At 40.3% G+C, this 26,626-nt stretch overlaps 1 protein-coding gene across 1 annotated transcript in view; it reads left to right on the top strand.

The window, feature by feature from the left end:
• The first annotated feature begins 10,550 nt into the window (after nucleotides 1–10,550).
• Nucleotides 10,551–26,626, top strand: part of SLC40A1 (solute carrier family 40 member 1) — a 21,831-nt gene continuing 5,755 nt past the window's right edge. The window contains exons 1-5 of the mRNA XM_040227786.1: nucleotides 10,551–10,951; nucleotides 11,440–11,507; nucleotides 16,753–16,912; nucleotides 19,094–19,209; nucleotides 20,472–20,598. Coding sequence (XP_040083720.1) covers nucleotides 10,909–10,951; nucleotides 11,440–11,507; nucleotides 16,753–16,912; nucleotides 19,094–19,209; nucleotides 20,472–20,598 — 514 coding nt within the window. The 5' untranslated portion in view covers nucleotides 10,551–10,908. The remainder of the gene's footprint in view (nucleotides 10,952–11,439; nucleotides 11,508–16,752; nucleotides 16,913–19,093; nucleotides 19,210–20,471; nucleotides 20,599–26,626) is intronic.

Here is a 26,626-nt window from a genome sequence, read left to right as displayed (position 1 = left end):
ATTTAGAGTCCTGTTCTTGGGAATAGTTTAAATAACAGTGTCTGACTTCTTAACAGCAGAGCCAGCAAATAAAATTTAAGTTCAGAGAATCTGGATTAAGTATCAGAAGGATCTTCTTTTCTCTTTTAATTTCAAAATAAATGGATTTCAGTAGAGATGTTTCCTTTCCCTTGAAGAAGTAATAGTTACACAAGGATAATTTGAACAAAATTTATACCCAGAGTTGACTTGAATATATATAGATAAAGAGAAATTTATCAGAGAGATATTTTGACCAGCAATCCTTATCAACACCCCAGACATGGTTACCCATTCTTTTGTTGGTTGAGCCATTGGTTTATATATTTGGCTGGAGTTTTAGGTTTAGTATGGAGAAGGCAATGGCACCCCACTCCAGTACTCTTGCCTGGAAAATCCCATGGACGGAGGAGCCTGGTGGGCTGCAGTCTATGGGGTCGCTAAGAGTCGGACACGACTGAGTGACTTCACTTTCACTTTTCACTTTCGTGCATTGGAGAAGGAAATGGCAACCCACTCCAGTGTTCTTGCCTGGAGAATCCCAGGGACGGGGGAGCCTGGTGGGCTGCCGTCTCTGGGGTCGCACAGAGTCGGACACGACTGAAGCAACGCAGCAGCAGCAGCAGCAGCAGCAGTAGTTAGTGTAAGCCAAACTGTCTTTTTACAAGCATGAAAGTATTTTGAACTGGAAGTATCAAAACAACTATTTTGATCTTTTTCTACAAGAAGATAGCTACTTAATTTGACCAAAAGGCATGGTTAGGGCACTTCTGGGACTTTTGTCCCTTGGGGCCTTTATATACTGTTATGGTTTGCAAAACAGTTTGGAACAAATGACATTGATAAGCCAAGCAGCCTTTGAAATAGGAAACAGAATAAACCAGGAGAATTGTCACATACTTTTACTTTTAAAAAGTGTCAACAGTTGAAAGAGAAAACATGCCAGATTTCCCTTGGCACCATATAGCAGAATCAAATAAAGATAAATACTAATTTAATATAATTCATGAGATTTTAGTGAGGAATTACTTCCTAAATATTTATCCACCAACTCAGTATAAGCTCACAGTAGGTAAGTGAATACAGTTAATTTGCTAAAGAGCTGGTCAACTGTAATGAGACTTTTTTTTTCAGTAGACGGAAGAGATTTCTATGATGCAAATATGAACCTTTCCTCAACCATTTTATCCTTAGCACTCAACTTTAGCTTAGATGGTCCACCCTATGAACAGCTGACACACAATTAATCATCATTATAGGTCAGTCCACTTTACCTTAAAGGGCAATCGATTGCTCACATGAGGAAAAACAAATTAGGCATGTCTAAGTAATTGGTACTAAGAAGAAACAAGCAAACTCATTTAATGATACCCTCTATCCTCATAAACCGATAATTGTAGCCCAGGTGTTTTTCATTTATAGTTTTAAATTAGTCAAAACATTAATGTTTTCTAGTGTGACTTCTTAAGGATGCATCTTAACGCTAGGAACACAAAGTAGATTACAAAATGTACATACCTCATGACCACAAGAAATGGGATGCTGAGCTTGCCGCAGCACAGTAACTGGCCATTAATGTCTATCAGAGGGAAAGGGTGGGGATGGAAAAGGGGAGACTCATGGGCAGTGTTGATGGAGGGTCAGGTGAACCTAAGAAAACAACTCTTGAAGAAGCTGAAGCTGGCTTAAGCTGGACTTCCAAAATAAAAGGAAACCTAAAAGTTCGAGAACACATTCTTTGAGAGTGATAACCTTGAAAATATTTTTGTCCATCAATTCTAGCAGCATATTTTTTTATATTTTTGGCAACTATAGGTATGTATGGAAAACCAGTCTTCATATGTAAATACAGTTTTTCAGGAAGCAAAAATCTATTGTTAATTTCAGACGGCTGATGGACTAAACAATTAAAAAATATCAAAGTACAGAAGCATCAAAAGAGTTACCACACAAAGGTCTCTTACTTGGTGATATTACTTTCTATCTTATAAATATTTGGACCCAGTAGATAAGTAAACTAGTCTAAAAATAAACAGGGATCATATGTTACTTTAATGACTAGCTCAAAATTCCCCAGAGATATAATAATGCGATCAATTTGAGTGCAATATCAAAACTAGACAGCTATCATCCATTTTCCTCTTGAATAAAATAATACCATATATTGTGGCAGAAACATTTATTGAGAGTTACTTCAAACACATTATTGCAACTCAGTTTAAAAAAAAACTTAATTAATTTAATTAGTAGTTTATGGATCATTGTCCTTGAAGATAATTTACATTTAGTCCTGTTCAAAGGTTGAAGTGGCATAAACTGATACAAGAAAGCCTTTCTGTGGTTGAAGGAATTAGACTACAGAAAGTTTAATCTTTTTGTTTCTAGATATATAGGTAATACATGCTCATCATAAAGGTATGTAAGTAATACATGCTCATTATATGGAAAATTATTGAGAGGAAAATAAAAATCACTGAGGCTAACTACTGTTATTGAATCACAGACAGTTTTGATAAATTTGACCCCAGAGTTCAACTAAAGCCTTCATTTACAAATAAGAAAACAGACCTTGAATAGAGGTAAAGCAAGTTGCCCAAGGACACAAAGCACAAAGGTGCCAATTAGCAAAGATGGAACTTTGTCTCTTGATTTCTAATCTGAAGCTTGTTTCTGATGTACCATGCTGCCCACTCTCCTTTCTCCCTTCTCTTTTGTTCACTTTTATCTTCAGCCCCTTAAATTCTGTTTAACCCAGTCCCCTTTCCAAACCCATAATATCCTACATTACAAGCTTCCCTCACTCAAAACCTTTCCTGTTTCTAGAGGGACATGTACTCTGTGTGTGTGTGTGTGTGTGTGTGTGTGTGTGTGTGTGTGTGTGTGAGCGTAGGCAATGGACTTCTGGGATTAACTTGATGTATGATGGCCATGATGAAAGTGTGCAATTATTAGGGGGTTAAGTAAGAAAACATCAAAGCACATTCTAAACTAAAGAGACCTATGCAGATATTTTGTAATAAGGAGCTGATGATCTGAGCCACAGTTAGGTCCAGGTCTTGTCTTTGCTAACTGTATAGAGCTTCTCACCTTTGGCTGCAAAGAATATGATCAATCTGATTTTGGTATTGACCATCTGGTGATGTCCATGTGTAAAGTCATCTCTTGTGTTGTTGGAAGAGGATGTTTGCCATAACCAGTGCATTCTCTTGACAAAACTGTTAAACTTTGTTTCATTTTGTACTCCACGGTCAAACTTGCCTGTTACTCCAGGTTATCTCTTGACTTCCTAGTTTTTCATTCCAATCCCCTATGATGAAAAGGACACCTTTTTTGATGTTAGTTCCAGAAGGTCTTATAGGTCTTCACAGAACCCATCAACTTCAGCTTCTTTGGCATCAGTGACTGGGGCATGGCCTTGGATTATTATGAGGCTAAATGGTTTGCCTTGGAAATGAACAAAGATCTTTCTGCCATTTTTGAGACTGCACCCAAATACTGCATTTTGGACTCTTTTGTTGATTATCCTTATTGCAAAATTTAGGTTTAAATTGAAAAAAGTAAGGAAAATCACTTGCCTATTCAGTCGTGACCTAAATCAAATCTCTTCTTATTATACAGTAGAGGTGACGAATAGATTTAAGGGATTAAACCTGGTAGACAGAGTCCCGGAAGAATTACGGACAGAGGTTCATAACATTGAACGGGAGGTGGTGACCAAAACCATCCCCAAGAAAAAGAAATGCAAGAAGGCAAAGTGGTTGTCTGAGGAGGGCTTATAAATAGCTGAGAATATAAGAGACGTGAAAGGCAAATAAGAAAGGGAAAGATATACCAGGTGCAGAGTTTCAGAGTATAGCAAAGAGAGATAAGAAAGCCTTCTTAAGTGAACAATGCAAAGAAAGAGGAAAACAATAGAATGGGAAAGACTAGAGATCTCTTCAAGAAAACTGGAGCTATCAAAGGAACATTTCATGCAAAGATGGGCACAATAAAGGACAGAAATGGCAAGGATCTAACAGAAGCAGAAGAGATTGAGAAGTGGTGGCAAGAATACACAGAAGAACTGTACAAAGAGGTCTTAATGATCCAAATAACCATGACAGTATGGCTACTCACCTAGACCCAGACATCCTTGTGTGTGAAGTCAAGTGAGCCTTAGGGAGCAACACTATGAACAAAGCTAGTGGAGGTGATGGGATTCCAGCTGAGCTATTTCAAATCCTGAAAGATGATGCTGTGAAAGTGCTGCACTCAATATGCCAACAAATTTGGAAAACTCAGCAGAGACCAAAGGACTGGAAAAGGTCAGTTTTCATTCCAATTGCAAAGAAAGGCAAAGAATATTCAAACTACCATACAATTGTGCTCGTTTCACATGCTAGCAAGGTAATGCTCAAAATGCTTCAAGTGAGGCGTCAATAGTACATAAACCAAGAACTTCCAGATGTACAAGATGGATTTAGAAAAGGCAGAGGAATCAAAGATCAAATTGCTAGCATCTGCTGGATCATAGAAAAAGCAAGGGAATTCCAAAAAAATCTACTTCTGCTTCACTGACTTTGCTAAAGCCTTTGACTGTGTGAGTGAAAGTCACTCAATCGTATCCAACTCTTTGGGACCCTATGGACTAAGCCATGGAATTCTCCAGGTCAGAATACTGGAGTGGGTAGCTGTTCCCTTCTCCAGGGGATCTTCCCAACCAAGGAATCAAACCCAAGTCTGCCACATTGCAGGCTGATTCTGCATTGCAGGGGGATTTGACTATGTGGATCACAACAAATTGTGGAAAATTCTTAGAGATGGGAATACCAGATCACCTTACCTGTCTCCTGAGAAATCTGTATGCAGGACAAGAAACAATAGTTAGAACCGAACATGGAACAATGGACTGGTTCCAAATTGGGAAAGGAGGACTTCAAGGCTGTGTATTGTCACCCTGCTTATCTCACTTATATGCAGAGTACATCATGAGAAATGCCAGGCTGGATGACTTACAAGCTGGAATCAAGATTGCTGGGGGAAATATCAGCAACCTCCGATATGCAGATGATACCACTTTAATGGTAGAAAGTGAAGAGGAACTAAAGAGCCTCTGGATGAGGGTGAAAGATGAGTGTGAAAAAGCTGGCTTAAAACTCAACATTGAACAAATGAAAATCATGGCATCCAATTTCATGGCAAATGGATGGGTAAAAAGTGGAAACAGTGACAGATTTTATTTTCTAGGGCACCAAAGTCATTGCAGATGGTGACTGCAATGAAATTAAAAGCCGCTTGCTCCTTGGAAGAAAAGCTATGACAGACCTAGACAGTATATTAAAAAGCAGAGACATCACTTTGCTGACAAAGGTCTGTATAGTTAAAGCTACGGTTTTTCCAGTAGTCATTATGGATGTGAGAGCTGGACCATAAAGAAGACTTAGCACCAAAGAATTGATGCTTTTGAATTGTGGTGCTGGAGAAGACTCTTCAGAGTCTCTTGGACAGCAAAGGGATCCAAGCAGTTAGTACTGAAAGAAATCAACCCTGAGTATTCATTGGAAGGACTGATGCTAAAGCTGAAGCTCCAGTACGTTGGCCACCTGATGTGAAGACCTGGCTTATTGGAAAAGACTCTGATGCTGGGAAAGATTGAGGGCAGGAGAAGAGGGTGACAGAGGAAAAGATTGTTGGATGGCATCACTGACTCAATGGACATGAGTTTGAGCCAACTCCAGGAGATCGTGAAGGACAGGGAAGCCTTGCATGCTGCAGTCCATGGCTTGCAAAGAGTGGCACACAACTTAGCAACTTAGCAATAACCCCATGAAAGAGATAGTATTACTCCCGACACACTCTGCCCATCCAGTTTTACATTGGCCTCCACTGTCAATGTTAAGTTCCAGTTCCCTACTGGTGCCCGAGTCCCCATCATCTCTAAGGGAGCCAACAGGAAAAAGCCCTATTTATGCTTATTGGCATCACCTGTGATGTCCCAAGCTTATTAGGTGGTGACAGACAGAAAAACAAAGCAGAAAGACCAAGGGCTTCGCAACTAGACAAGTCTAGGCTTGAATCCTTTCTAACTGAGTGACCTTAGATGAGTTATTTAACCTCGCTGAGTCTCTAATTTCTTTATGTGTACAATGGGGATAATAATAGTATACTTCATAGGGGTGTTGTGAAGATGAGACAAGATAATATCTGATAAGCCCCTTGTTTAATATCTGCCATGGTGCTCCACATGTGATACTTTTTGTTATTTATGTAGCTCAATGCAGATAACATTGCAGTAAAACACTTCTGGCAGACACCTTTGGGAAGACCTTCTCACTGTATTTTTAATTATCCTTAAATGATTAAACAATCACTCTAGTTAATATTTTCTAATTGCATTAAACTGGAGGTTTGTGTCTAGGGCACATGATAAGGGTCTTATTTATCATATTAGGGTCTATATGTGTACAAATTCAAGGACCCAAGATGAGGGGTGCCATTAATCAAAACTTTATGGCTGTGAGACACCATTATCTTTTGCTATGCTGCATTCATAATTGACATGTTGTCACAACTGGGCATCTTATGAAACTGTTAAGGAACAAATTAACACTATGGAAGTGGTATTTACTGAAATAAAAAACAAACAGAAGAGCAGGCACAATGATCACATCAGTAAGAGACGGGTGAGGAAGGAGCTGGAAAACAGAGACTCTTACACTGGACATGTGGACTATGTTCCAAAGGGACATAGTTAGGAACTCTGAAATATTTGTTAAGAGTCCAGAGTGCAAACTTCATGCGTAAGTGTATGGCCAGCTTAGTGAGAATCAGTTTCAGGGTGATGCTCAGAAATAGGGATGCAGTGTGGAGTGTCTGAGGCAGATGACTGAGAATATGAGCCTATATGACATGGGAACTCTACTCAAATAAGTTAGGCCCTATGTGCTATCTCCTGAGAAGGCCTTGCAAGCAAATGGTGCAATTGAAAAGGGTTACCAAGAAGATCAGTTAAAATGACTGAATACCAGAGAAATCCATCCCTGTTTTTTTTAACCTGAGGACGGCAAGTCTGGGTGAAGCCAAGCGAGGTTTGGAGAATTTGAAGGGAATATTGTGGTGGCGCTAGGTGTTGTTTTCTGTCTCTAAAGACAGCATACAGGAAAATGGGCACTAATGCTAACATGAGAGAAATCGATTTGACAGCAAATGAAACTACCTATGGCAAAAGTTGAGAGATTGAAACATTCATTAAATGAAATTTGTATGTATTTTTTGGCTACACATAGAGAACCTAAACAGTAAATTCAGTGCCATGTTTTTTTGGGTTTCCAGTGAGTGTGATGGACAGAATGTCTCTTTTTCTCCTTCAAATTCTCTTTCTTTTTAAGATTTTCTAAGACCACATTTGGTTTTCTTTTATCCCAATGAATACTATTACTGAAAAATGGCAAACTTTCCATAAATGAATACATTTCTTAAAAAAAAAAATTGGGTACACCTGACATAACACAAAATGCATGCTTTTCAGTAAGTTTTACTTCATGCAAATGTTGTGCAACCATTGCCACTAATTCCAGAACATTTTCATCACTGCAGAAAGAAACCTCACACCCATTAAGCAGTTACTACCCATACTCCTCTCCCTCAAACACCTTCTCTCTCTATGGATTTGTCTTAGGAATGTATTTCTTTTGGAATCTTATGAATTCTGCATTTAATTTTACAACTAGAGGTAGTGGACTACTGAGTGTATCTGTAGTGTGTATGGGTATGAGAGAGAGAGAGAGATGAGAGGTTAGCATTCATGAGAAACTTTGCAAGGTAAAATCTTGAGAAATAGTACAACAAAATGGAAATGTGGGAGGGTACTTATTTTTTAATTAGCTGTTCATAACTTAGGTATCTGAAGGTAAATTCCTCAAGGGTCCAGTCAATTACAGGTTCAAGAAATGGCCAACAGTTCTTGAGATATACCTGCAACATTGAGAAAGGCAGTGTGGCTTTATCACTCCCATGTTAGGCTAAACAGTTTCACACCCGACAGAAGCTCTGTCCTGGATCCAAGCTCTTCCTGTAATTGCTGATGATAACCCTATTACTTTTCTTTAGAGCAGTGTTGCAGTGACCGTTGCTTATTCTGCATTTATTTGTCCTGGTGAGCACATCAGATACAGCAGAGGAAACTTAGGATGCCTGACGGGTAAGTTAAACACAACTTAAAATAATAAAACTTCTTTTGTAGCCATAACTACTTATCAATTTTAAATTAAAATACACATTTTATTTTGCCTGGAATTTTTAAAAAGTTAGGTAACCTATTTAATTTAAAAACTTGGAGAATGAACTAGAAAATGTTTTATAGGGCATTTTTTGGTAAACTGATTTAAAACTTGCATGACTTCCTTCATTATGATTATATTGACAGGAAACTTGTGTTGTCTAAATTCTGGAAAAGATACATACAACTTGAAAGAAATCTTAATTTTCAACCAGTCGAGTAATTCCTCAGAAGGAGGAATAGCCTGTTGGGTCGTGTGACTTCAGTGGTGCTTTGTAATCTGGACTGTCAAGGCCAGGAGATTACCGTCATTTTGCATTTTGTGTATTTTGAGGAGTTTTATTCCATTTTCATTCTCAATTCCTTTCCATTTCATAAGCCCCAACTAATTATCTTAACCATTTCCACTAATAAGGACTGGTTGTGGTATTATGGATCTTGCCTGTTTTCTTTACAAATTTCTTATCCACATGCTTCACGGTAGTCTCCTGCCTCTTTTTGCCCCCATTCTCTCATTTTGACTTCTGAGGACTCCTTGATGATGATGGAAAACAGTCTCCACACCACATTGTGAAATGTGCATGACTTAGCTACTATTCCAACAAACATTTCTCAGACAGAGTGGGCCGGAAGTAATTTTTTTTTTTAAACCAACCGAATCTCCTTTAAGATACCTGGAAGTTGAGGGCAGCACACCACTTGTGGCAAGTACAAATTAATGTAAAGCATTTGGCGGTCCTCATTGCTGAGAGACAATGCGGTGAATCTTTGGGGCCTTGCTTGAGGACCTATCAACAAAATTCATCAGAAGAGACTGCCATAATGTGGAAGGTGTTTCATTCCTCAGTTCCCTTCTTCTGCACGTGCCTCATATGAGGGTGCCTTGGTTTACTTCTCAAGGATGAGTGGGTACATTACCCTATTTTCCAACTTTAGAAGACAAACCAAAACCTCTCTAGGAGTGAAGAGAAAGGACTTGAAAGTGTTGTGAAAGAAATGGGGAAAAAGAGGGCTTGAAAGGGACAAAGGCAGTTAAGAGCAGTAGCTAAACTGTAAATCACCTATCTCTGACCTCCAGACCACATCCCAGTGCAGTCCAGCTGCACCCCGCCCCTCCGACCTCTGGGGCTCCTGACTGAGAGTCTAGATACAAGGCACATACTTACTTGTGTCTCCTTTCACTACTGGGTGGCAGTCTGGCCTTTTCAGGGAGTGGAATCTGGCTGGAGTTTCAATGTGTAGGATCCAGTCCCCAGGTTTCGGGGAGACTGAGAAGGGTAAGTTTAACCTGGAGGTTTAGAGGCTCCAGGGATTTTGGCAGAGAGGTGGTGGGATGGGGTGGAAAAGTCAAGGGAGGTTCAAGTCTGGTGTTCTTTAGAGTTTTTCACTAGCCCCTCCAGGAGGCCACCGAATGGCTTTATCTGGACAGGGACACAACTGGGATAACCGGTATTCCTGGTAACTGCCTGTCCCGTCCTGGGCCACTTGGAGGAGAGGTGGGGAATGGCCATGTGGGTGCGGGCAGGGCTCAGAGGGCGCTGAGGGAGAAGCAAGCTTGTTGGTAAAGGAAGTGCTTGGGTGCTTCCTCCTGGTTGCCTCTCCAGGAAGGACATGGAGCCCCTCGCTCTGGGCTGGGGCTGGGTCCCTGCGTCGTTTCGGGATTTCACCTTTCCAAAGGCCCCGTTTACTCCTCTGAAGAGGGCTGGACTCTGATGCCGGCACCCCTTCCTGCCCTTTGATTCTGGTTCTTTGAGGGAAGCCCAGCCATGAGGTCCTGGGAAGGAAAGCCATTCTCTGCCTGCAGGCGGGCCGGAACGGCAAGGCCAGAAAAACGGCCTCTGTGACACGGATTCTATTTATTTATCTATATTAAAAATGATTTTCGTTTAAAAAAAAAAAAAAAGATGTTTCCCCAACTCCTCCAAGCCGACTGGCGCTTTGCACGACGCCCGTCGACCGTCGGCGGCAGCCCGCTCCCCGACCGACCAGGCCGCCGGTGCGAAGCGCGGCTCGGCAGCCGCGGCCCGGGCCTTGGCGCTCGCCTCCCCCCACACCGCGCAGCCGGCTGGCGGCCCGGGCTCCCCGACCTCCTCTCGCGGCCTCCCGGAGGGCGGGTAACCCGGCGAGCACAGCTCGTCCGGCGAAGGCGCCGCCAGGCCCGCGGGTCGTTTGCGGCCAGACGGACCCTAGGGCCGCGGGTAGGCGGCGACTCTACGAAGGGCGGGGAAGGCAGTGGGGCGCCTGGCCTCGCGCCGCGGCGGCCGCCGCAGCTCCGCCCCCGTCCCCGTATAAGTGGCGGCCCCGGCCCGGCCCGCGGCGGCGGCGGCGGCGGCGGCGGCGCAGGGCTCTCCCAACTCGGCTCGGACGGCCTGTTGAGCCTCCCACCCGCTTCCATAAGGCTTTGCCTTTCCAACTTCAGCTACAGTGTTAGCTAAGTTTGGAAAGAAGACTAAAAGAAGACCCCCGGCCGTTTTCCTTTTTTGTTTTTTTATCACAGTCGTCGTCAGAGGCTTTTTGCACAGAGTTGTTGTATTTTCGGCGGTGCTTTCTTCAGTGTCTTGCACTCCTGTTGACAAACACCTCAGCAGGAGCAGCAGGGACCGCAGAAGAACAAGCGGGGGGCGTCTGGTGTCATGACCAGGACCAGAGAGCAGAGCCGTCAGGGAGGATGCTGTGGTGAGTTGAGCCCACGCTTGGGGTAGACACAGGTTGGTTCCTTGGAGACCTGCTCCATGCAGGTTTTGGAGGAACGTGGCTCAGCTGTTAACCAGCGTGCTTAGCAGCTCGTTTAAATCATGTTTTGGTGGAGGTTAAGGAAGAAAGGAATTTCAAGGTTTGGGAAAGGAGTTTGCACACACAAACGAGGATGGAATCTACTGGACAGTTTGGATTGCCTTGTTAAGAATAGAATGGCGTTTAAGACGGTTGAAACAAGAGTTTTCTTCACTGTATGTGAAGTTTTGCAGCTATTGACCGATAATAGGTCATGCTGAATTTCTCATCTACCCATCAGTTTCTAGAGACTTGATGAAATCTGCATGGTCTGCCCCACAAAGCAATTTTTAATAATTGTATTTAATAAGAGCAAATGAATGAGCATTCCAACCTCCGTTCACTCAAGTGACTAAATACACTTTTTATCTCCCCACTGTGTATCTTTGCAGGATCCTTAGCAAACTACCTGACCTCTGCAAAATTCCTTCTCTACCTTGGTCATTCTCTGTCTACTTGGGTAAGTGATGATCTACAGTAATTCTTACAGCATACTTGCACAATTTCTTGCTTCCTTTCATTTGGGCCAGTTGTATTAAGCCATCTTCCAGTTTTGTCATGCATCTGAAGAAATCAATTGAACACACATGCTCTAAGTTATTTTCACCAAAGATGTTTTCCCATAGGTGTTAGTGAATGCTACTTAATTGTTAGGTTATCATACTTTATGTAGACCAACAGCTATCCAAAGACAGGATTAAAAAGGGCAGGATTATCTTCATTACTTGTATTGTATTTTGCCTTACAAGGCTTAATAAATGGTAATATCTGCTACTAAGACTGGATGAATGTCTCATTGATATTACTTGCTGTTTTTACATATTTTAAGCTATTTGTCTGTTTTCTTTTGTTAAGATAAGTTCCGGCATACCACACTATGAAAATACAGTAGAATAATGGTGTGACTAACAGGCTAAAAATAGCAATTCTAAGATTAATGTAAATATAATGGACCCCAAGAACAAATATTTGAGTGATGAAAATTCTGGCCTTTTCAGATGTTATCTGTAGCTAGATATGTGTGAGACATCTCAATCTATCTTAAAAGCCATCAACCAATGAAAATCAGCAGCTGATTGATAAGTAACCCTCTGACTTCTTATGTGGTCTTGGAAGAGTCCCCGTGTTTCTGTAGGCCTGGATTCCTTCACCAACACCCCCCGACCCCAAAGAATAATCCCCAAAGGATGATAGATGTGTTTTTGATTATTAAATCATTTTGATGATTAAAATCTTTTAAACAATTGGTCTTATTGTTTAAAGCAATAAATCTGAGTATATTCTATTCATGTGTCATGTGTGATAGTTACAGAACCATAAGTTTCTGTTTTACAGAACTGTAAGTAAGGAGAATGAATTTTGAGAGTAAATTTTGTGAATGTTATTTTCTTTTTAAATTGCAAACTTCTATTGGATCATCCTTAAGACATGAATGCAAACTATAGTATGAGGAAATCTGTACCCATGCCCTTGGGAAATTATTAAACTAGGTTATCAGCTCTTTAAGAAAGAGCAGTTCAAAGATGGCTTTTTAGAAAAGCCAGCGTCTATCTCCCCAGAGGCTTAGACAGGGATGACTCTGCAAATACATGTAAACAAAGTAGACTTGGCCTGAGTTTCATTTCCGGTAACTGATGATTCTAAGTAGAAATCGAGTGAAACTGCCCTTAATTAATTTAAAGCCAATTAAATTATTCTTCCAATTTAATTCAGTAGTATTGAGTATTTTTTTTTTTAAGTGGTACGTGATGGACGTAAGTGTCTGAAATTCTTATCTTGTGATCTGGACCTATCTCTTAGGGGAAGAAGGTGACTAACTTCCAAATACTGATCAAGTTTTAGATTTATATGACCTTTCGTTTGTAGGTTGACAGGTCAGATTTGCTGAAAGAGTGGAACTGTGATTGTTCCAGGAGGATTTGGTTTTTGTCATACAAAACACAAGAAAAATGACAGACGCTTACTCCAGTCTTAGAGATAATTGAGCAAAAGGAGTTCTTGTGGGAAACTTGGATTAAAACAAAACACAGCAATTACAGCCATGTAAGGTTTAGTGGATTTTCACTTCTTGGTGCAGAAGAGTGCAAAAAATGAATGCTCTCTAACGCTAGATAATTCTGCCTTTGGAGTGTTGTCTCCTGTTTGATGCTTTGCCTGGTTTTATTCCAACAAAATATGTGCTTATTTATTATATATGCATATGTATATAAATCTATCTATCCATTGCCCATGGTTTCCTGTACACTGAGTATATAGGTGTTAAGGTAGAAGGTTATATTGGCTTAGATTTGTGTGAGGTTGAATGCTTTTCTTTCTGACTTCATTTCTTTCTGCCAGTGGATCAATATATTTTACTCTATGCTATCAGAATACAAAATATGGTAAGAAGCGAATCCTGTTTTCAAGGAATCTATGATATAATTTGGTATGGGTTTTAAACGATGTATCTAATTACAAAAAGATAACTAACAGTGTAAGGCAGTGAAAAAGGGTGGCCAGTGTTACTGTTTTATGCATCATGCTATGGACGGTTTCCATTTATGTGCCAGATGTCTGCATGGCGCCAGCTCTTACTTCCTTGGGTTTCTACTCATAGGTCTGCTTCATGCAAAATGCCACCTTCCTGCCCACCCTACTTTATTTTTCCACGTAGCATTTATACCACCTGGCCTGCTCTGGGTTTGCTTTAGGTCTCTGTTCACTGGGATGCAAGCAGCATGAACAGATAGATCTTGATTTCTGTGTACTGCTGAACTTCTAGTGCCTTCAGTATGGTTCGGAGAAGGCAATGGCCCCCCACTCCAGTACTCTTGCCTGGAAAATCCCATGGACGGAGGAGCCTGGTGGGCTGCAGTCCATGGGGTCGCTAAGAGTCGGACACGACTAAGCGACCTCACTTTCACTTTTCACTTTCATGCATTGGAGAAGGAAATGGCAGCCCTCTCCAGTGTTCTTGCCTGGAGAATCCCAGGGACGGAGGAGCCTGGTGGGCTGCCGCCTATGAGATCGCACAGAGTCGGACATGACTGAAACGACTTAGCAGCAGCAGCAGTATGATTGGGTACATAGTAGCCTCTCAAAAAGTATTCAGTGCAATAATGACATTCATTCGGCCTTTGGCTCAGGGCACTGGAAGTAGATGAACATGTAAACAAACCCTCAAAGTATGATGAGTGCTTGCGGGAGGGCAGGAAATGGAAGTTAGGAAAGAATGGGTGGGTGGGCCTGAGAGCTCACTTGGTCAGTATTTACAGAGACTTTACCTGGTTCTTGGGCTTTGTGAATGTTGAGCCTGTTACTTCTTAAAGCCTAAGCCTTTGGAAATTGGAACAAGTGGAGTAGTTTTATTCTTCTTTATCAAGGAGATGGCAGGAGAGAAAATTTTGTGGCACTTGTTTCAAAGTCCTGCTTTAAAGAAACCTAATTTGGAAAAAAAACATAGGAGTAAAACAACAAACAAAGAAGCACCTACTGCATAGCACAGGGAACTATATTCAATATCGTGTGATAAACCATAATGGAAAAGAATGTGAAGAAGAATGTATAACTGAATCACTTTGCTGTATACCAGAAAGTAGCACAGCATAGTAAGTCAACTGTTCTTCAATAGAGTAACTGCAAGAAAGGGAAGAAAGAAGCAATAGGAATAATATTTCTTATTCTTTATGATAAGAAAGAGGAAATTCTCTCCTGGAGGCAGGCTATCCTTTGAGGCATTTATGTGTTTTTGTCTTTTTCAAGGATGGAGATTAGGATAAAGCACCTCCACTCTCCTCATCCCATTTTATTCTAATCAAATCGAAATTTAGTTCTCATGTTAAAGGTTAAGAAAATAGGTTAATTTGTTACTCTTATTAACATTTTTATCTTAATGTAAAATTGTCTTTTTATTGTTTTCAAACAAGCTGTATCATATATTTTTAGTCATTTAGTACAATGGTATTTGAAATGTTATTCCTACTTAAGTGGAAGAAATTTTCCATTATCAAAGCAAACTTTAAAAAGCTGTATGAGAAATATGAATTATGGTACTAATTAAACCTCAAACTTCTTGAACATTCATGCAACAAATCTAATGTACCAGAACATTATAGTTGATGAATTAGTCTTAACTCTGTACTCATTTACAGCCAGGATCCACCGCATATCCACGTCTTTGCTGATTCCACAGTTATTTGCTGTGCTTCTAGTCTGGGCTTTTGCCCTGTGCTGAGGCTTGTGCTCAAGCTCACATCCCAGACCATCAAGTGAGAATCAGTCTTTCAAACACGGTGCTTCCACTGGTTTCCAGACGTTTACTCGTCCTGGGTCACCCCATCCCTCAAGGCCCTACTCTTATGTTAACTTTGAGCTGTGGTTCTAAATAACGTTCATAACCCTCCACACCAAAGTTTCTGTATCTTGGCACTGTTGATGTCTTGGCCTGATTCATTCTTTGTTGTAGGGACTGTAGATGCCAGTAGTAAACCCACCCTCACAGTTGTGACAACCCAAAATAGATCCAGACATTGCTAAGTGATCCCTGGAGGATCACCCCCATTTGAGAAACACTGGTCTACGTGAAGTTTATTGTAAATGTTTGCTACAGTATGTGCATCCATTTAACTCTGGATGCATCAGATTGTTGTCTTGGCTTTACTAAATGTTTAAAATCATATGACATAGCAGGATAATACATTGCTCCTTATATACTAAATTTGTCAAGAGGATGTTAAGACGTTGGAAAGAACTAGGAGTGTAGTACTCCTTCCACACCATAACTATGGAGGCTAGCCTGGGAATTTAGTTTCCTGTAGTGATTCCTCATAGCGATAGGTTATGATAGAACACCATTGTCCTGGTTTAGGTTGACCTTACAAGTCAGCAGTGGGGCCTAAAAACTCATAATAAAGTCCATTTTAGACTTCTTACACATTAATTTGCTCAACTCATTTAAAAGTTTTCTGTTACTCATTTTGTAGCAGTGAATTCCAGAATTTCCTGTATACTCTGGAGAGAAGAAATAGGTTTTTTTTTTTTTTTCCCCCTTTTAAAACTCATCTATGTCAAAATGTTAAAATAATTTATGTATTTATTTTTGACATCTTCATATGGTGCCAGAATTTGAACATATTAACTTCATCTTTTTGATTGTCCTGATGTTTTATGTCTTTGAAATTTATTTCTGAAGTAGAACATAGATTTTAGAATGTTACAGGTAAAAGAAACTTGAAAGGTAATGTAGTGCATTCTTAACCATTTACAAGTTGGTAAACTAGCTCTTACTTGACATTCAAGGCATTCTGATGTTTGTAAACTACGATACTGTAGTTTCATTCCGGTTCAGTAGCATACTCCTTTATGCCTCTCAATCTCAGGCCTGGCTAGAAACCTGATAAAAAAAAGGGAACAGGTTTTATCTCAAAAAAACCTTCTTGAACTTGGAAACTGTATGCTTTTCTGGAATGATAAGTATGTTTGTTTCATTTATATGCTTTTTCTCTCAGGTTTACTTAGTAATTGGGAGGAATATTTTCCACTGTGCCAGGATGAACAGTTTTAACACCTGACCACTTTCAATCCATAGAGGAATTGTTGACTTTGAAAATCTCCTGATATAGTCGAAAAGTGCTCTTTTGTTAGGAAGCAATTTTTTGAGTATAATTGACTAGAAACTCCCACCGCCCAAATCTGTCAGAACCTCTTCTCTTGTCCCCTTATTCCAGGGGGACCGAATGTGGCACTTTGCAGTGTCTGTGTTTCTGGTGGAGCTCTATGGGAACAGCCTTCTCTTGACGGCGGTCTACGGGCTGGTGGTGGCAGGCTCGGTGCTGGTCCTAGGAGCCATCATTGGCGACTGGGTGGATAAGAATGCCAGACTGAAAGGTGAGTGGTGTCATAGGAGCCTCTGTGTTCATGGGACCAGTGCCTGCGCTAGAGAGAAGCCAGTGTGACTCACCCACTGCGCCTCTGCAGCCCCTACCTGGGTGGTAGGGTGCTCAGTGGCAGCACCCCTGCTTGGAGGGTCCTGGGACTCCCGCAGAAAGATGGGATATCAGGATATTGAGTTTATAGATTTGGGGAGGTATCTTTTTTGGCTGTTCATAAATTACAAATGTTAATGATTAACATCATAGCACTTTTCTGTGAACCATGTTAAACATTAAAAGTTTACTTAGCTCTGGCATCTTTTTAACCAGGACTTGCACTGGAGTTCATTTAATATTATGTTCCTGGGACAGCTTTAACATCTGTCCCCTGGGGTACTGTGTTTCATATAGGTGGGTGTGTAGGGGAAGTGGAAACAATGGATTTAAAAAAGAGTATCTGATCACAGAGAGCTGAATTATTAATTTTTTAAGAAAAAAGAAGAAATGATAGTATACTGACCTTAATCTAGAGCATTAATACTGAAATCATTAAGTATTGTATAAGAAAGAGAACAGTTCAGTTATTCAGAATATAAGGGCAATTTGGATAATAATTCAGGGCAGAATTTCCTAGAATTATTCAGCTGATAATGCTAAGACCTGGCCATGTCTGTAGTAGTCATTGGGGAAAGATTGAGGTATCTGTTTCTTTCAATGCAGGATGACTGACCCTGGTTAGAGAGCAACTGGATTATCAAATTCCAGGACTTGATGCTATTAGTAAAATGGCCAGGGTGGACGTTATTTTATTTTGAGAATCAATAGACCAGAGAACATATAACATATAGAAAAAGGTTTTGTATCCTAGAAAAAAAATTCCCAATGATTTACATCATTATACATAGGGGCATGGAAATGTTATATATAGAGACCTTTAATCTTATGATTGTTGAACACTGAAATTGTAAGTTAGGAAAGAATGTTGAGTTGGATGAAGAGGAGTTTGGTGGGATAGCAATCTTGTACTTATTCGCTATAATCAACTCATGTGTCTGCCTCCATGGAAATCTTTGATGTCTCTAGGCTGAGTTAGCTAGAGACACTGTTTTTTTCTGCACTCCCATTACAGCTTTGTTAATAACCTCTGATATTTCACTTATGCTCTTATAATTATCTGTTCACGTGTGTACCCTTCCTGTGGTCTGTGGGGTTCTGAAAGCCAAAAATCTCATTCAGTTGGTATTTAAGCCTTGTACAATAAAAGAATGACTTATATGTTGGGATTTTATTTCAAACTAATTTCAGAAAGCAGTTTGTTTTGTCTCGAGGCTTTGATATAACCTTCCAAGCCAGAATGAGCTTTACTGTCCTTAAAGGCAAGAGCTATAATTATACCTTTCATATTCAACCCTCTGTGTTTTTCAGAGTGCTTTCATGGGTATTTTATTTGAGCGTCATAATGACCCCATAAAGTAAGGAAGGCAGATAGATGTGTATTATATCCTCACTTTATAGACACAGACACAAGAGTTTAAGTATGCTGCCCTAGATCCTCTGCGTAGTGAGCGGCAAAGGGAAGACCCCAAGGTGTCCTTTCCTGGTATCCTGGCCCGTGCTTGTGTCAGCTCTTTGTCTACACAGATGCCTGACTCTCAGAAGGTTGGCATTTTCTCTGAGGAAAGGTGTCGTTTAGAATTTCATAGCAAAGCAAATGGCTTTAGAATTCTAAAAGGAACACACTGCTGCCTTATTCTTGGCAATTTTTTATGTGTCTTTCCTACTCATCCGTACGATCGTATCCAATTCAGCCCGCCATCTAGGAGGTTATGAATTCTGCGACCTCTTCCTCAGCCTCTCGCATGTTCTTATTTTTGCCTAAGCTACAAAGGGCTGAGACGTGGATCTTGTTTATCTAATATAGTTCTGTTTATGACTGTATACTTTCAAGAAAATAAATGAAGATGTGGTCATTATGAATGGCTTTATCAGGGAAAATGAGAAGTACTTCTTTATTCTGTCTGCAAGTTTTACTGGTCTGATGTGATATGCTGGGTCCTGCTAGAAACAGTTCAGGTAGGAATGTTTTCATTTCTTGTAATTTGCATATGCATTAATACAGTAAAACAGCGATGTGTGGATGAAAACAGCTCCATTGAGATGCTTGGTGTGTGAACACTTTGTTTCTCCCTCTGTATAGTGGCCCAGACTTCACTGGTGATCCAGAACGTTTCCGTCATCCTGTGTGGAATCATCCTGATGATGGTTTTCCTACATAAGAACGAGCTTCTGACTATGTACCATGGATGGGTTCTTGTAAGTTCTCAACAAGATTTTTGATGGCAGAAAATTAATGTGTCTGTTAGTGATAAAAGAGGAAAACTCTCTGAGGCTAGGGAATGTCTTTTTGCAAATAAGCCCTGTTAAATTTAATCTCATAGTTTCGTTGAGTCAGACAAGGCTGTGATCCATGTTACTTTAATATCCCCTACCACTTTTGTTCTGTTTGGGGTTTTTTTTTGTTACCCATAACAGGCATTCATTATGTGTTGTTTGAATTTAAATTTTGTTCTATTGGTTTTTTTCCTTTTGTGTTTTAATGGCAGTTCAAAGAGTTTATTACTTAATCCAGTTGCTAGCTTTCAGGTCATTAGTATTAACCTATAATCTGTTCACACCATATAAAAGATGTTATCCATATATATAAATCAGTCATGATTGTGGTCCTCCAATAATAATTGGTATTTGTATTTGAGAACATGGAGTAGATAACTTCTCACACTTTAACTTCATAATAGCTTGACAGAAAGACCACAGAGATGGGTGTAGTGGAAAACAATAAATTTGGTGTCACTGGTAAATCTTCTTAGGTATATTTGAATTGATATTGTAGAGTTCCAAAGCTAGACGGACAAGAAATCTTCTACTCTGTTCCCTTCATTTTGCTGATGAAAAAGTGAGGCAAGGTGATGTTAGCTGATTGCCTGTGGTCATGCAACTGGAAAATGTCAGAACGCTGATTGAAATGCAAGACTTTTCACTTCCCCTTCCAAAGGACGTATTTATGGGAGGAATTAAAAACTACCCCGAGGTTAACACTCTGTGATAACCAGGTCATATAAATGTGCATATGACTATTTTCTATCATGTATACCACGGTTGGGGCTTCCCAGGTAGCTCAGTGGTAAAGAATCCACTTGCCAAAGCAGGAAACGCAGATGTGCTTTGATCCCTGGGTTGGGAAGATCCTCTGAAGTAGGAAATGGCAACCCATGCCAGTATTCTTGCCTGGAGGAGTCCATGGACAGAGGAGCCTGGCAGACTTCAGTCCATGGGTCACAGAGAGTTGGACGGGACCAAGCACTCAATATGTTTTTGTACCACAGAAGATACAGATTAGAAAGATATTATGCCCTTTAACCTGACCACTGCTGTCTTATTATTTCATGTCTACAAGTAAGATGATTTTTTATAATTTATGAAATTAAATTAAAATAAAAATTTTATTATGCTACCAAAGACCAGTCGGTACAGTGTCGTAAAACTGACATTTTAATGTTTTTCCTGTAATTCCTTAGACTTCATGCTATATCTTGATCATCACAATTGCAAATATTGCAAACTTGGCCAGTACTGCTACTGCAATCACAATCCAAAGGGATTGGATTGTTGTTGTTGCAGGAGAAGACAGAGGCAAATTAGCAGGTAATTTGCTTTTCTCTTTCTACCAAATGGTTTATGTTAGGATTCACTTTAAATCAGTGGTAATAACTGAGGCTTAAGCCTATTTTTCTGAGTAAGTTTAAGGAATAATAAATTGAAAGTATAGTCTTTTTCTTACATTATCAATCTCAGCACAAAGATGTATCTCACTGTTAAGAAGCTAATTTATAGGCTAGTGACCTTCTCTTTTATTCTATGAAAACCTGGCAAATAGAAGAATATTTCTTTTGAGCTCTTTCTTTCTAATACTTAAAACAGTGAATATCTGACATGAATTTATCATCATAGTATGGTTACTATTACCAGTAAATATTGTGGATATTACTTCTATCTAAGCAAATAGAAACAAATATGTGGCTCAGTTGGTAAAGAACCCTCCTACCAACGCAGGAGGTGCGAGAGATGTGGGTCTGGTTCCTGGTCGGGAGTATCCCCTGCAGAAGGAGATGGCAATCCACTCCAGTATTCTTGCCCGGGAAACTCCGTGGACAGAGGAGCCTGGAACACAGCAGCCCATGGGGCAGCAAAGAGTCCAACATGACTGAACATGCAGCACACACACAATTCTAGGACAGACTCTAGAAGTTAATTCCTTCCACTTTAAAGTTATAGTTGGTAACTTTTATTACATTATGGATGATGCACTGTAATTGCTGTTATGAACACTAAAGAAGTAGAGGACAGAATGTAGGTCTTACAGAGCTTGCATTTTAGTTGTCCATTAGAAATGTACAAGAGGGCAAACAAAGGCTGAAGAATGCTTACAAAGCAATATATCCATTACATCAGTACCTGGGCTTCGAGTAACCTACCTTACTCAATATTCCCTACTTACCCCCTACTCCATACAGCACCCAGACACAGATGGATTGAAATTGCACCGAGTAAAGGAGGAATGTACACTTTTTACCGAACATGTCAGCTGAGTCAACTGTGCTAGTCACTGAGATTAATGGGTATCACAAACTCATTGCCAACCACCCTGACTGACGACCATTCCCGATCACTTTAGTGGCTTATCCCAGGACACAGAGGCAAGATTAAGTACTGGGGTTAGCAAGCAACTTTGTTCGACTAGACATGTGGTTAAAAAAAAAAGATAGGAAGTTGAGAGAAAGGGAACAAAATCTGTGAAAGGTCTACATGAAGAAAAAGAAGGGTTTGCTTAAGTCATCACTTTGTGATAGCAGTAATAATACTGCTTCAGATAGAGATACCACAGTGATTTTAGAGGTCAGTGAATATGGAAGATGAATTTAGCACAGGAAAGCCTCTATTGCAGAAAATTCTCTCTGGAACTTAAGTAGTGATTCTCATTGATTTTTCTTCCTGTGATCATTTACTAATAGGAAATAATTCCATATCTCTTTTTGTCACATAGAATTAAGAGATAAGATTTTGTCCTTTTTTGGGTATTTTTCCCTGTTATTTTCTTCCTCTTTTAGTGTGTTAAGGATGTAACGTATGTCCATATTCTGAAATTCAAAGGGTACAAAAAGATATATTTTAAAAATAGATCACATATATCTGTTGAAATGTATTTGGGGGAAAAGTTAAGCTTTTAAGATGATTTTCTTTCTCTTTTATGAATTTCTTATCTCATGCTGACTCTGTGAAGTCTGTAGAGTCTATAATTGGGGGGAAAAAAAAAGCCCTGAGTAAAGAGAAAGTACTCAGAATCTTTAATTTGTGTTAAATATCTAAATAAATAAATAACAAAACAAAGATCCCATGTAACTTTCTGGGACCTTTCTGACTATAAAGTGATATTCCAGGAAAGCAACAAAAATATGACTGGCCATTTCTCAGCTGTCTTTCTTTATTTGAGGAATTATTGCATAATGGAAGAATCCGGGCTAACCAGACTATTTTCTGGCACCCCACTCCGGTACTCTTGCCTGGAAAATCCCATGGACGGAGGAGCCTGGTGGGCTGCAGTCCATGGGGTTGCAAAGAGTTGGACATGACTGAGCGACTTCCCTTTCCCTTTCCTTTTTCTGGAGTTTCTCGAGTTTAAGAAAGGAAGGAAGCTGCCTGTTGAACTCTTGTCCATTGTGGATTAGTTTAGGAAGTGGTGCTGTTTCAAATTCAGCTGCAAGTACAGGATAGAGCCTAAAGAAGCTCTCCATGTTGTTTTTCCTCAAGTTTTGACCTCCATATGTGTTTAAAAACTAATTAAAAATGGTCCTTCAAAATAGGAACAGGTAATTCTTCCATGCTGGGGATCAGCAAGGCTCTCACCATGGATTTTTGGTACTTTTCCTGCTATAAGTCAGAGGTACAGAACAGATAAAAAAAGAGGAGGGTAAAGGAAAAATAGAAGAGAAAGGGGAAAAGTACACTAGGAAGGGAGTCCAGCTGCCACCTGTGGTACCTCTGGTTTTGTGTCTCTATACACACATACACATCTATTCCAGGCAGGAGTGATTTATGTTCATGCAGGCTGATCTTTGAGGTTGCTGGCAAAGACTGTTAGAAACCAAGCAGGAGGCTGGGCAGGACCAGCTGAACTCATGTGCATCACGCACATGTGTGTGCGTACGTGTGTGAAATGTATGTGATGGGGTAAGAGTGTGCTCATTAAGAGCGAGGGTTGCCAGCTGGAAGCTGATTGTTCCCAATCCCTCATCCCAATGTTTCTTGTTTTCAGAGTAGTTTATAAAATTGGAAGTTACATCACTGAAGGTAAAGAACAAGAGAGATATTCCCTGGAAAGTTGAAAAGTTTTATAATTTCAGTGGCATCAGGTCAAAATATAGTTGTTACCATTCAGTTTAGACAGCTCCAGAAAAAGTACTCTTTTTCCACATAAATACTGTTAATTAATCTGCCGACTAATTTGTCTAAGTACTTGATTTAGTTAGTGTCTTACTAAAGCCTTCTTTTGAGCCATGACCCTTAGCCTGTCAAATCTGTTTGAAACTCACTTCCTTTCCCTGACTTTTTATTCCATCTGTTGTTTTATTTCCTTCTTCATTTCCTTTGTTAATCACTTTTTGTTCATAGCGTCTGAGAATTTTCTTGTCCATCATTCTAGAGAAACATCTGCTGGTTGGCTTGATCAAGTAAGGTAGATATATTTCTTGTTTGAACTCCATTGACTGAAAATTGATTTCATATTTGAGGTAGACAAACCTGCTAGGTGCTATTTGCTCAGCAAATCTGTTCTTTATTATTCTATGAGATACATACCCTTTATAACAGCAAGTAGTTACTGATGTCCTGCTCTGTCACCGCTGCAGCTGAAAACAGTTAATTGGAATTAAATGAGCACACATTTGTGTGTTTGCATAAGAATCAATACAAGCTTGTGAAAAAGAGTATGTTTGCACATCAAGAGGACCAGCTCTTCTCTAACTTGTTACCAGTAAAATGGTTAGGTCTTTTTCAAAAATTATTTAATTAATTCTGCTTCTGAAAAATGAACTCTCTTTTCTGATACTACATTACATCTAAACATTATTAGCTTCCTCAGATAGAAATTTCTAAATTTTGATAATAAAGAAAAGAAATTGGTGGCCTTAGGAAGTTTCATGAGCACTTGAAAAGGGAGGTAGTAAAAAAGTAACAAATCATTTTAATTAAATTTCATTGTTGTTCTGAGGCCTTCAGATCCAAGTGTATGTTTTCATTAGTATTTGATTTTTGGATTCAAGTTATTGAGTTATTAGGAGCAACTCTACGTTTCCATGTTAGGAAATTATTAGCAGGGGCAGATGGAAGTTAATGAGGCCTCTGCAAAATTGGTTATGCATAAGATCAATGAAAACTGCCTTTGCTTCTCAAGTGAAAGGTGAAATATGTCAAAGTTCTCCTGTTATCGTGCAGGTGTTCTGCATGCATAGGACTAATTGGAAGGCAGTTGAGGACCAGGAAGAGTGAGAGAAAGAATAACGACAGTTTTCTGTTAAGGTGCTTACTAGTCACATAATGCTTTTCCATGGTGCCGCACGTGATTGATAAGGACTTTCTCAGTTTTCACTCTGTGAGACAGAAAATGGGAAAGTAGGTTATTTTCTTGATTTCCTCTCCTTTATGCATCTTGTCCTCCACTCTTAATCCAGCCGTATGTTCCCAGGGTCAGTCCCAAAGACCTTGTTATCACCGCACAACCCTCCCCTTCCCTAATCTCAATCTTTGGCATCCAAGACGTGACCTATACCTCCTGCCTTATCAGCTCCCTCCTCCTGGTTCCCCAGCCACAGCAGTGCTCCAGCCTGGTTGGCACCTATAAGTTATCGATTCCACTGCCTTTCCACTGCTCATGACCCCCTTTTGTCTCTTTTCCTCACCCAGTTTAAATTCCAAACGCAGTCGTTCCAACCATAGGAACGCCTCCTAGTATACACCCTCAGCTCACTTGGCCTCCTCTCCTTTTGTTCTTTTCCTTTCATAAGATCCTGCTTAAATCCAACTCTCCATGGTAGCACATGGCTGGTGAAAAAAAAAAAAAAAAACCACACAATTTTGCACACTGCTCTCGCTTAAAGTTCATGACCACTGGGTTCAAGCTGGCCCTTTCATGCTGCTGTGTGACTGTGTGATCATACAGTTTCCTCTGGCCCCTTCCTCCTCCCACTTTCCTAAAGGACTGTGTCTTACTTTTTCCTCATACATTCAGTACTGCCTCTCCCATCCTCACTTTTGCTGATGACCTTGCCTTGTATTCTACTGAGAAAGTGGAAAAATGAGAACTTTCACGTGCTCCCATCTTCACGTCCCTCTTCCCACTTGTACCTACAGCCATTTATGTGACCTACACTCTTGAATTGCTTGTGGTCCTATCTAAGAACAGCTCTGCCGCTTGTGCAGTAGACTCAGATTCTATCCTTTCTCATCTACTGAATCATTCACATTAGCATATAAACATGCTGTAACTTTGCTCATCTTAAAAATGCCCTTCTTTACCCCCTCTATTCACTCCCATTTCTTTATTCTCCTTTTGAACAAAACTTAACAAAAAGAAATATCTGTGCTCAGTCTTTCCAATTCCTTTGCTTGGCTGGGGCCTTGCTTTCCATAATACCAGGGCTGGGGGGGTGGCGGGGGCAACATTCACATTGTGAAGCTGGGCGGTGCCACTCACTTAGAATATAATAGAAATGGTGTCCCCTGGAGTTGGCCCCAACCTCTTTAACCAGCTTCAATCAGGCATTTGCCCTTATTGCTCACTTTAAGCAATAAGGGCAATAAGCCAAAGTCTTTTTAAGGTCCTCAATACCTTCCATGTGACCTGTCTAGAGATGCTTTTCATTGCTCATCTTTCTTGACTTAATGGCATTGCTTGCCAATTGATCACTTCCTCCTGTTTGAAACATTGCTCCCTGTTGGCTTAGGACACCACACTCTCCTGGTTTTTCTCCTCTTTTGCTGGTTCCTTTTCATCTTCCTGACCTCTGAACAGTGGCATGCCTGGGACTCAGTCCGCAGACCTTATCAATATATACTCACTCTCTTGGTCTCCTCCAGTGTCTTTGGTTTAAAAATCAAGCAGCTGGTGGTGACTTACAGATCTGGTACCTACTTCTTCCCTGGACTCCAGACCTGTATGTTTTAATTGTCTGCTTGACAGAGCCTCTTGAATGTCAGTAGACTTAGAGAAATGAACATCTCTAGAACCAAATGCTTATTCTTTTGTCCAAACCTGATTCATCTGAAGTCTTCCCTTTCTCGGTAAGTGGAAACTCTATCAATCCAGTTAAAAACTTTAGAGTCATCTGTAATTCCTCTCTTTCTCTCGCATACCATATCTAATCTGTTTTCAAGTCTTCCTGATTCCCCTCTAGATTATGTCCAGTATCTGCTTCTCTGTTTCCACTGTTACTGTCTTGCTCCCCCCACATCGTCTCCCACCTGTCTCCTTGGCTCCACTGGTGTCTACACCCCCCACCCCACCCATGCACACACACAGTTACTGCACCCCCACCCACACACACACAGTTACTGCACCCACACCCACCCACGCACACACACACTTACTTCACCCTCATCCCACCCATGCATACACACA

This window comes from Oryx dammah, unplaced genomic scaffold (genome assembly GCF_014754425.2).
Source record: "Oryx dammah isolate SB20612 unplaced genomic scaffold, SCBI_Odam_1.1 HiC_scaffold_27, whole genome shotgun sequence".
Lineage (NCBI taxonomy): Eukaryota > Metazoa > Chordata > Mammalia > Artiodactyla > Bovidae > Oryx > Oryx dammah.
Note: the sequence above shows the minus strand (reverse complement) of the source record. Positions and strands in the feature narration are given on the sequence as shown.